Here is a 12631-nt window from a genome sequence, read left to right as displayed (position 1 = left end):
AGGAGGCTAATTTATTATTTTATGATACTATATTATATTAAAGAATGCTATACTAAAACTATACTAAAGAATAGAGAAAGGATACATACAGAAGGCTTAACAAGATACTGATAAAAAACCAGTGACTCTTGCTAGAGTCCTGTGACAGCTGGACTGTGATTGGTCATTAAGTAAGACCAATTCACATGAAACCAAACAAACATGTTGGATCACCAATCTCCAAACCACATTCCAAAGCAGCAAAATACAGGAGAAGCAAAAGAAATAAGAAATAATACTGTTTTCCTTTTTCTCTGAGGCTTCTCAGCTTCCCAGGAGAAGAATCCTAGGCAAAGAGGATTTTTCAGAAAATATGATGGTGACAAGTGAGTATCTCACTGGATCCTTCACAAGGAGAATTCCCAAAGACTCTCACTTTATGGTGCTGAACACAACCAAGGGAAATGCCCTGAGAGACCAGGATTAAAACCAACATTTTTGGTCTAGCACAGTATGTTTACATTGGGGTGACACTTAAAGCACTCCTTTTGTCCAGTCATTGCCACTGGATTTCTAGCAAACATTTTATGCATTTCATTTTTTAGAGCAGTTTTTAAAAGTGAATTTTTTTTCCCCAACTTTTTTCCTGCGGTCAGATACAACTGCGATTTTCACAATTTGAAATCAGTTTGTACATTTCAAAGCAACCGTATTGAATGTCAATGAATTCGGAGAAAACATTTAGAATAAAAAAACAAGGACAAATTTGAAAAAGAAAAAAAAAAAAGAAAAAAATGAAAAACCAACATAACCAACTTAAGTCAACAATTTAATGAGCAGCAAAATGACCTCGGACTTTAAGGCCAACAGACCCCAGAGTATTCCCGGACACTGGAGCTCCTGCCGCAGCTGCTGACAGGGAACTCCCGCCTCCAAAGCAGCGGTTCCGAGCCCCTTCTTGCGAACCCCGATGGAAAGGGGACATCTACTGGCAGCAAAAGATATTCTCCCAAAGACACAGCTGACATTAAATCGGCAAAATTAGAGCAGTACCTTAGTAATGTTTACAGGAGGGAAGGCATTTTATTTAAACTCAACTTTATATTATCAGCAAGTACACAGAAAGCCACAAACAATAGCTATTTCAAAAATCCCAAAAACATGTATTTAAATTAAAACTATTATAATAACATAGCAATAAAAGAAATTGCAATTAGCAAGTCTAAATTAACATGCTGTCATCTTTATTCGAATATTTGCATTTCAGCTGCATATTCAGCTAAATAACACAGTAGCCCTCACCTGTTCTTTCTCAAAAGCTTTATAACAAGTAGATATAAAAAAGCAAAATTTTAAATTGACTACAGGCAAACCTTGGCACATCAGGAATTTTCTGTTTCAGAAGATTTCAAATTTTCCTTACATGAAATCAGCTTTTAGGAGACACCTCTAGCAATAGACTCAAAATATAACAGATTTTGTCAAATACAGTTCTATGTAAGATAGGACCCAGGAGGTTGAACTGCCAGCCTTCATCAGCAGTTCATTTTAACTGACTGAAATAGAACAAATTCTATTTCAGAAATGGAGGTGCTGAAAAGCTTTTATTCTTTAAAAAAAATTAGGAATTGAATTTCACTAATAAAATATTAGTTGAAAATATCTCCGTTCAAATAAACAAACAAAACTTTTAAGCCTGTCTTGGGCAAGCCTGCTCTGCAAATGAGGAAATCCCAAGAAGAAACACCTACTCTGGATGCACAGCTGCAACTATTGAAACAGAGAATGGCCATTTCAAACTCTTCGGTCTCACCTCCAGCAAGTATAATAAGAATAAGTTATCTTCCCTGTAAGCTGGGCAGGAACATCCCATGGGATAGGCCAACACAGAAATCATCTCCAGGTAAAATTATCAGTCTCAAGAGAGCGGGAGCAGAAATGACTAAATGAATCATCTCCAAACCAGCACTATCAGTAGTGTGGAATCAGGAGAAGAAATACAATAAAAGGTGATTCTGTTCTGCAGTTACACAACGTGGTAACACAAATGCAGGTGAAGGAGTTTGTGATTGCAAGCACAGAAAAAGCCTCTTTTTGAGAATCGAGTTTTGTGGCTGAGTGTGAGGACACTTTCTTTAACAACAGTAAAAGTCAAATCTGAGTTCTTTACTAAACTTCACTACTTCTTAAAGCTTAATGCTTTTTAAACTTTTTCTATTAAGCTACATGCATTTAACGACAGTGATTCCTCTGATAATGCTTTGCAACACAGCATAGTCTAAAGCTTCAATCACAAAGAGTAAACGCACTCATCCAAGAACACAAAACACTTAGAGCTTACCCCAAGCTCCCAGCCTTCTCCAGCGATGGAAGCCATCATCCAAACACGTGTGATGCAAGTATTTATCTTCCATTTGGGAAGGACAGCTCTTGGAATTGAAGCCAACCCATCAGCTATAAAACGTCTGCAGCAGAATTCCAGGTGAGCAGCGCCCGAGGGAGGCTGCCGGTGGCTGCAGAGGTGAGGCTGAGGGGTCAGGCTGAGGGGTCAGGCTGAGGGGTCAGGCTGAGGGGTCAGCGTGGGCGCAGCTCCAGGCCCACGAGCTCGCTGCCTCACCTGAGGGCCCGGCGCAGCCCCGGAGCCGAAAGCTTGAAAGGCCGGGTGCGAGCCCAGCCCAGCCCCTCTGGCCCTGCAGCCGAGCCCCGGGAGAACCGGCCCGCTCGGGCTCGGCCGTCCCGGTTTTACCGAGCCAGAGGGCGGCGCAAGGGGCGGCCGGCAGAGTTTGGTGCCGCGGGCCCCGGCCCGGCCCGGCCCGGCCCGGCCCCTCACAGGATCAGGCCCGGGCAGAGCGCGGTGCCCGCAGCGCCGACGTCGCGGGTTCGATCCCCGGGTGGGCCATTCACGTTACGGCTGGATCGGGTGGTCTCTGTGGGTCCTTCCCTGCTCGGAATATCCTGTGAATATTCTGTGATCCTGGTGGATTCCTGCCCCAGCCACCGCCCTATGTCAGCAGCACTTTGTTTTTTACGTGCCCCTTATTTTTTTTTGTCTTTTATTCTTTTTTTAGACAAGACCACAGTTTTCAATACGATCAAGAAAGTCAAAGTTCAGAGGAAGAGCATCCTCAGGCCTGGTCTCTTGTCAGCCACATCTGGAAGGCTCTGGTCTACCCAAAATGCTGCCACTGCCCTTGCAATCATTTTACACTGGTAACTGCTAAAAATTATACTCTGGTCCCATGTTCCACGTGTTTGGTTTCACACACAAAACCGCACAGCCTAAAACATCCCCAAGGTCACTTTCTAGAACTGCTTTCCACCATCCCATGCTAAACAGGGAATAAAACAGCAGTGGGTGATAGGCAGACACAGATTCTGCACATGGCAGAGCCTGTTTGCAGTTTGTGATGGGCATGGGACAGCACTCCAAAGCAGAACCGTGATCATTTCCAACTAAGCCAGAAAGGTGTTAAATAAGTGGGGAGAGTTTACATCTAAATCACGGCTGATGTGACTGAGGTTCTCCATTCCAGCTCTGCCTTACCTTGGCATAGAAGCAGAATGTTTTATAAGAGGAAAAATGAGAATGTTTCAACAGCCTGCAAAGCCGTCACCAGCTGGACCGTGGCTACCAATGAGAACGTTAATTACCATTGTGCAATTCTTTATACTATTCAAATTACTTTAAAAGTAAGATTTTTGGTAGGCTTAACCAAGATGAATATTGGGAACAGATTAGTGTAAACACTCCCATTTTAAAAAAATTAAAAATACTTCCCTCCAGTTCCACCTGATTGTGCTGAAACTTAATTTGGGAGGTTTTGATGATGAAATAGTATCTGGCACAAGATATGTCTGACTAGAGAGAAACACACCTTCTTATCTTGATATGATTTCCCCCCCTTTCTCCATTTTCAGTACAAAAAGGCAGACTGGATCTATCTTGACTGAAAAGTAGCATTTTGGGTTGCACAGATAAGTGAGCAACCCGTTAGTCAATTAAATGCAAACATGAATGCAATTTCAAGTTCAATACTTTGTTTCCTCTGGCAACAGAAAGAGAACACTAAGCATGCAAACAGTTACATCATGTTGCCTAAAATGTGTTGCACTAGGATAGAAACAGGCATCACAAAAACACAAAAACAAAACAAAAAAACCCCACAAAACCAAAACCACCAAAAAACCACCACAACCCCCCAAAAAACAGAGATGTCACAAAGTACAAATGCTCATCTAAATCTAGGAGAAAAGTGTGTGAGGCTGTTTATCGAAGCCTGATGCTCTGTGAAAATACATTAGAGCAAAGCATAAGTTACTTTCAAAAGGCAATGCACATTGTAAGCATCTCTTTTATTGTAATATAAAGAAGCATACATCATTCAGTTCTTTAAAGTACAACTCAAATTGTACACTAACAAAAAAAGATCAATTCAGACATCCATGAACGTGTCAACAACAGAATTCATTACATTTTGCTCTGCTGGTATTGCACTTGGAATGATTTAGAAGTAAGGCACAGTAAAAACAAAGTCATTTAGTGCTTCTACAGCAGATGTCTTTTTTTAAACACGTGCTACATGACGTAAAAGTACTTCTAGCTTATGTATATACACACAGGGGAAAAAGAAAAAAGCATGCACTAGAGAATTCAGATTTCAACATATCTTGCTGTTTCATAATATACAAATAAAGTAGTTTAAAGATGTAAACAAATTGCATGCACATAAACTAGAGCAAAAATATTTAATACAGTATCTGAAAGCTATTATGCTTAAATAAAAAAATATAACTTATTAGTACTCAGGTTTATGTGCCATTTTTGTCCTGTAGAGATTAAAAATATGGGGTTGGGAGCAGGGTGGGAAGAGAGGATTTTTCTGCTTTTGCTGTTGGTTTTATTTTTTTGCTTTACACATTGGCAGCAGTACACTGGTAAGATCAAATATGGCTTTTGCAAAACAATGTCTAATGAAAACATGAAAAAGCACAATTGGTTCAGGATCCAGCATCCTGATATTTTCCAGTCAAGAACAAAACAAAACAAAAATCAATATGATCTACGCTTTGAACTGCGTAAGCCATGCATTCCAAAAGACCTTTCTAAAGATATTTAAACTCTACAAGAACGAGACACTTTGTCAAGTGTAAACTCTTAAAAACTAAACACAGAAGAATCTGAATGACTCAAGCATCGTTTTCCACTTCAAATGCTACTGAGTAAGTTTTGCCCGTGGCTGCGGTAGCTGAAGTGATACTGGACTGTCTTCAGAATTAACTGCATGCCAGGAGCACCTTTGCTTCTTTTTACACGGGTACCTTAGAAATTAAGCAAATTAACTGCACAATTTTTAGTTTCACTTTATCTTTGGCATAGGAGATGCCATTTTTCAAATTAAAAAGGACATGCACCATGCTGCATTCCAACATGTTATGCTGAAAAGGCACATTTGTTGCTGCCTGGGTGGCAAGGGAAGACTTCTTATTTTGCAAAAGGCAGGGTGTTGAGTGCAGCATCCTTTCCTCATCCTCCAGAGTGTTCAGTTAGACCAGGTACAGTTGTACACAGCGGCCGCCCAGGAGCTGTCCGTTTCTCTCAGCCACTGCTTGCTTAGCTAGATCCAGGCTTGGAAAAGTCACCAACGCCTCGCCACTGGGCTGCCCACTAAAGTTGTAAAGCATCAGGATGGAATCTGCTTGGAGCTGCAATGGTACAAGAAGAAAAAATAAAAAAAATTATTAAAACCAGAGACAACACCTGGAAATGCGCTTTTTAATGCTGGTGCATTTTTTAGAGCATCTGGCTTACTCCAGTCCTGTGTCCACTGTGAAAATATTCTGGATGTTAAGAATGGGAAGAAGGAGGAATCAAAGATTAAAGGAAATTCAGCTTTTAGCTTGGCAAACAGCAGCAGCTCTTATTCTGCTGGAGTGCTGAGTATAGTGATGTAGACATAATTCTGTGCAAAGGTTTTGCTAGAGAAGCAATTGAGATTAAAGGTTGATAAAAGGAGAGAGTTACATGTTAATAGGAGGTGAATGGAGCAAGAAATCCAGGCATGAATAATTCTTGTACTATGCAGACTACTGGCCAAGTGACAAAGGCTATTAAGGCATGTCAATACTCACACACAGTTTTAAAAAACCCAACACACGTGCCAAATATAAAAGAGCTGTGTGATTTCTGTGTTGGGAGAATGAGCTGAACTCAACACAGCTATACAGTGCAAGAAAGATTTTTCAGAAAAATTAACTAAAATTTGGTGCAAAACAGAATCAAATAAATATTTATTGTAATTTTAAGAAGGCTAAGGAAAAGCAAGTTAGCAGACAAGATTATTTAGTCATTAGAGTTGATTTTCTTTTGAGGCCATTTGCCCTCATAAAGTCTTAAAAGGCAGTTCCAAATTGGTGAGTTCAAAGCAGACATTGCAGTCAGCCCTATTGTACGCCATCCATTTTCCATAAGATGCAGGAAATTCTTCCAAGCTAAGTTTGACATCCTGGTTGTTGGATAGAAACAAGTCTCAGTGAAGTTTCAAAATGAGAGACTGAAGGATCAAAAGTTCAGCATACAAGGCTAGTTTTTTTGAAAAACAGCATCAGACAAAGCAATGCTGGAAAACCAACCAGTTTTATGAATATTCATTCAAGTGCATATGACATATGTTCTCTTGAGTTTATAAAAGAGTTTATAAAAGGTTAAAATATTTAAGTGTTTCATTTCTGTAGAACTTGTGTGTGTCTGGTATACTACAAGAAACAGCAGGCTTCTCAGTTATTATCAATAACATTTCATTCATGTATCATATCATATATCACCTTTACATTCAAACATATGAAAATAAATCAAGTGCATGCCAGAGCTTCACTCACCCAAACACTGAGCAGGCAGTAAAAATATTCTTAAAATAAAAGCAACAGCACACCTTAAAAACCAAAACCATGCATAAGACAGTTAGTACAAACTTTCTATCATTTCTTCTCAGAAAACTAAAGTTAGTCAAGAAATAGCATGCAGAAAGAAATCAAAAACCAGATAAAATATATTATCTCTAAAGCCCACTTTTTCTGTGGAAGCAATTGTGTTTAATTTCAGAGTAACCCTCTCTTAAAGAGAAAGCTGTACAGAACTTGGGTTGAGCTGCAAATCTGACCTAAAAGATGCTCTGCTCTAAACCAGCTCTTTGCTGTTAATCCATTTGGGATAAACTCATTTACCATCAGTCCAGAACAGAACTTTAATATTTCAGCTCAGAGTCAGCTGAAAACACATATGGAACACATTTAGACCTCTGAGCACAGAGGAGAGCTTTAAAAACATAGTTTAAATAGCAGCTTTGGTGTAATACCAACGTAGGGATCTAGAAATTCATGTTATAAGAGCTGCATAGAAAGTTAACAGGCAATTCTACACATTCTGCAAGCAACTTAATTAAAAGAGCTAAATGGACCCTTTCAGTTTCATTTTAAGACATACTGGGTTTAAGTTCTTACTTATGGATAATTCTAGAGAAATAGATTTTCTGTATGTACATGTGTGTTTTAAAGTTAGATTCAGATTCACACAAATCTTTTTCCTGGATATTTTTAACTCTATAACAGTGTATAATACTACTTTGTACCACTTAGAATTCAGACTGAACTGCTCCATGAATTAGCCAAACACTGTTTCCATGTCATACTTAGTAGAAACCAACTGCTGATCTGGTTTTCCAGTTAATCACTAGACCATGCAGTCCATCTGCTCCCTACAGATCCAACATGAGAAAATGACTAATTTGAAAACAACTGAGTTGATAGCTGTTAGTGAAAGTACATTTGTCTGTGACAGTAATTCTTTCAAGGCACAGTATGTGACTGCCATTTTTAAACTGAAAGGTTGTTCTGTTTTTTTCTTAAGGAAAAAGAAAATGCACTAACTAATCAGTAGCCTTTTGAATGGAATACAGTAGTAGTGTGGCATCATGTAGTTCACATAAGCCATAAAAAAATTTCTCTGAGAACTATGTGTAAGTGCCAAAAAATGCAGGCAAATTTACTGTTAGCAAGCCTAGTTAGTTGCATTAGAAAGTCACTACACCCACAAAACCTCTTCTGGAAAAACTAATGTAATAGTTGACATTTCATTAGGGAGATCAAGAAGGAGACATATTAATCTCTAGCCAGTTATATGGTACAGAAAAGACACAGCCAGAGGTCTGGGGATTTTCACACACACATTTGTGTGTGCTTTCTAGCAATATCAGGAAGAAAAAAAAATCTTCGACCACTCTACTAAAATATTGGACTGAAAGGTTCACATGAGATACAAGCATTAACAAACCCTTCTGGAAGTTGAACACACCATCTGAGCAGAACCAGGCAATCACTACCTCCACCACTGCTGCCCCATCAGCTACAGATCACGGCCAGCCCATTTCCTTGGGTTAGTTGATTTTTGAAGCAGGAAGACTAACACCAGGATCCCAATGCAAGCTACTAAGGGGGAAAGCCACAAGCAAAGATCTCTGTAGCACCAAGCCCTTCTTTCCCTTTCCCATTCACCTCTGGAGACCCAGGCTCTGGCAGTCACGTCTTACCTTCTTCAGAAGTTACAAAGTTACAAACAGACCCACTCTTTCGGTGCTTGTAACACACTCCTGGCTTGATCGCTCAGCTGAATTAGGCCATTGTAGTCATCAGGTGCATACTACAGTACAAGTGTGACATGGGACAATCAGCAAGAGAAGGAACAGTCTGGCACAGCAAGCCACAGACCATCATTTGCAACCACAATTAAGAGCATCAGCTATAACAACTGGCAGGAGACACTGAATTGGACAGAAACTACTTTTATGTAAGATAAAACATACATTAATTGTATTACCGGTTGTAGAAATAAAGTAAATGCTTGTGGGGAATGTTCTAAACTGTGTGTTTGAACTGCTCCTTATCAAGGAAGGGAAATAGCTCAGACCATGAAGTGCTCCTTTTTTCCTTCTACTCATGAGATGGCAGCACCAGGTAACCAAACTCTTACGTTTTCATTAGCACAATCACAAACCCAGTAATGGCTCTCACTGGGACAGATGAACATCTTCCAGCCTGCATGCTGAGGTGGGGGATCAGAATAATTGTATGGATCTCATTCAGATCTTTTCTGCACTCATGGAAATGAAATGCAGCTTCTCTATGGTAGAGTGACAAACACTTGAGCTGCAGATAATACTTGTACTCCATAGACTACACCAATGTAATGAAAGACAATCGACGCCCCAGCATGAATGCATTCACAAGGTAAAATAGCATTTATGCTAGTGTAGTGTATTCTACATTGGAAATTGAAATAAACTGCACAGTGTAACTACATCATGACAGAATTGTAGAAGTAATATATTAAAATAAAAATAGTGACTGTTCAGAATAGTCACACCATCAAATTAGAACAAAACCCTCATATGTGAATCAGATCTAAGAGTTCTTTGAGATCCTGAACATGAACAGTAATCACTCATATTACTGGTCTGGTACAAATATAACATATATAGTCAGGAAATACACCTTGGAGAATATGAAATATTGTTCTTAGCACATAATCTTTCCAAATCACATATCCTGGGAAGGGACTGAGCATTCTTACACATGCTGCAAAGACTACTCGAGTGCTTCCTGTAATCCAGAAGACAATAGTGTTTAGCATAACCTGAGCTGTAGAATATCTTTTCAGTGGCAAGAAGTTTCCTGTCTCCCCCTAGACAGACTAATGCTTTAGATGATTGCCAAATGCACACAATGTAGATGCACTATGCTGCCTTTCCTTTGATATTTCTATGATGCAAAAAGTCTCCTGCCTGCTTGGGGAGAAAAGGGGCATATTTGGGCATACAGAACACATATCCATCCAAAGGGAAGTTGAAAAGGAAAACACCAACCATCTTGTACACACCTTTCTCAGAAAACAATAACCAAGAGCCCAGAGAACACAAAAGAAAAGAACCCCCGAGAATTTTACTACTGAATTCTAGCCACATCTAAACCCATGCCATTAAGTAAAAGACAAATATAAGAAGTATTTTCTAGATAGTCTCTGCCAGGGCAACCAGACCGTGCAAATATTAGATTTATGAGTTCCCAGACCTGCCCTTGAAACAAATCTACAAAATGTAAGTTTACTCTTTGGAAGGAATGTCTCAAGATAGTACATACTTTAGATAATCAGTAGATGTACAGTAGGCAAAGTTCTACAGTCTTACTCTTGTAAGGGACAGCATTTCATAAGTTACACTTGAAATGGAATAAACAATGTAGAAAATATGAAAGTTGGAAAAATGTCCTGTAAAGAGTTGTCAGAGCTTAGGCAAAGACCTAAAGAAAGCGTGAAAGAAAGAAGAAAAATAAATTCATCAAAAAACCTAGAAATAGAAGTAGCATCTAATCACAAGGATAGGTGAGAGACTGCAGTCAATTAAAACAGAAGCTGAAGAAGAGTAAATTCTTCAAATGAAATGAAAACTACCCTAACTTGCCTGAGTAAGCACATGATTGTGAATCTTTCTGATTCTGTCTGCATTTCAGAACCCATAAGAACAAAACAAGAACATCCAGCCACACAGGACCAAACCAAGGGTAAACTGGTTAATAAAGATGCAATACACTAAACTTCCTCCTTGAATTTTCTTTTTCTTCAACCTATTTTATTTCTTTTTCCCTTGCTGAGAGAAATATGGGACTATCTTCCCCTCACACACTGTGCACAGATTTAAACAGGTCACTAACCAGTAAGTCATTGATTTCCATTTCATTTTTGCAGTTCCTACAGTGAATATTCAAAGCTCAGTCTAAAAACAGCACGTACAAAGCAATCTAGAGAAAATAACCCACTGCTAAAAAAAAAAAAAAAACCAGCATTGAAACTGGAAAGTATATTTAGACACACTCCAACTTGGGAAAAACAGGAGCAAATGATAGAAAAGGAAAACATTATAGGCAAAATGGCCACTTCAGGGAGGTAGCTGCAATTCTTGCCCAAACTGCCCATAAACTTTATCACAGAAGAGTTCCCAAAGAGAACTCGCAGACTCTGGAAAAAAGCCTAGCTAGACTTAGCCTGGAATATAGAATGAGGTTTGATGGTAGGTAACTGCAACCTTTAGCACAAGAGTCAGGAGAAATACCCTACAGCGGCTTTGCCCCTAGAAGCACATCAACTGTACCATAAGACTGCCAATACAAACACCCACAATACCTGAATTCTGTGTGGAAAAGATACCACCTGAACCTTCTGTGTGTCAGAGACTGAAACAGGTAATGCCTGTTCCAAAAATACAGAGGGTGACACTTCATCTCTTGCTTCAAGCGTGGGAGGCAACAGACAGAAACTGTAACCTCTAATTTACTGGTCCCAGTCTCACAGACACTTTCTCCACACAGGCAACATTTCCAGGAGATAAATTTAGGAATAAAGCAAAACAAACAGTGTGCTCTATTCTGAGTGTGGGGGTGAGCATGGAATAAGGTCTGTATTGCCAGATGACTTCCCAGGAAGTGGGAATTCTTCCTCTACCACTTCCCCTTTTCTTCCCCTAGTCAGAGGGTGCCATGCCTAGGACTGGCACACAGATTATGGGGTATCCCCCTCTCAGACTGCAGAGAATCAGATTTCAAAAGGATCCCAAAGGAAATAGAGAATACTTCTTTGTTTAAGTACACATTTCAGAGAAAGAAACTCCTAATCCCTAAAAAGTCAGCAACAATGAAGACTGTTGTCCTGATAGAACAGAGAAATGTCGTTAGTGCCCTTGGAATTTATCCATCCATCCACTTCCCTTCACTTCCTTATTACTGTTTTAACCACAACTCACCCTCCTCCCCTCCACCATCAAGCCGTAAATTCTGTGCCTCTGAAGCCTCGAAGGATTAATATACTGCAAAAGCTCTTTATAGCTGCAGACAAAAGACATTTAAGCCCAGCACAGCTTTAAAGAACACTATTTGTTTTACGCTTTTCTTATGTAGAAACACGTACACAAAGAAGTCCTTACATTTCCATCCCAGCCTTCTTCAGCAAATTCAGGGGGCTTTTAAAAAGCTCAGATGGTGACTATGGCCCCTAAATCTTAGTCATCTTCTAGTTTGGTTTGTTTGTTTGTTTTTTACAGCTATTCTTACAACTTACCTAAATAGCAAGTCTGCTTTCTAAGAACTAATCCACATGGTCTTTTCCAGGCAGGCATGAGTTCACTCCACATTCATGCCAACCTCCAAGAAACTGGGCAAGTACTACCAAAAGGAGGCTGAATCCTGGCCAACACAACAGCTGTGAACTGGCTTTTGGTCAGCTAAGACCACAGGCACAGATAAACTGCATCTGCTTTTATATTAACCTAACAGTTCTTGTCATGATACCAACCCTGCCACTATTTGCATTCTCAGAAAAAAAAAATTTGTAAAATTGCACACCAACAAAAACACACACAAACACACACAAAACCCAAACCAAGCCAAACAACCAAACCAAGCCAAACAACAACAACAACAACAAAATAGAAAACTGAAAGAGAACCCCTACCCCAAAAGAGTCTCCAGTATTTGGAGACTAAAATATTTTGCATTGATTCCTTTAGTGGCTAAATAGTAAAACCCATTAAGGATTTAGCCACTAAATAAAGAA

The 12631-nt window shown here is 39.5% G+C and overlaps 1 protein-coding gene across 1 annotated transcript in view; it reads right to left on the bottom strand.

The window, feature by feature from the left end:
• Positions 1-5627: 5627 nt before the first annotated feature.
• ESRP2 (epithelial splicing regulatory protein 2) overlaps positions 5628-12631 on the bottom strand; it is a 41020-nt gene continuing 34016 nt past the window's right edge. The window contains exons 15-16 of the mRNA XM_084215134.1: positions 8562-8671; positions 5628-5682 (exon numbers count right to left, since the gene is read on the bottom strand). Of these exons, the coding sequence (XP_084071260.1) occupies positions 8582-8671 (90 nt within the window). The 3' untranslated portion in view covers positions 5628-5682; positions 8562-8581. The remainder of the gene's footprint in view (positions 5683-8561; positions 8672-12631) is intronic.

Source organism: Fringilla coelebs (genome assembly GCF_963513975.1).
Source record: "Fringilla coelebs genome assembly, chromosome: 14".
Classification (NCBI taxonomy): Eukaryota; Metazoa; Chordata; class Aves; order Passeriformes; family Fringillidae; genus Fringilla; species Fringilla coelebs.
Note: the sequence above shows the minus strand (reverse complement) of the source record. Positions and strands in the feature narration are given on the sequence as shown.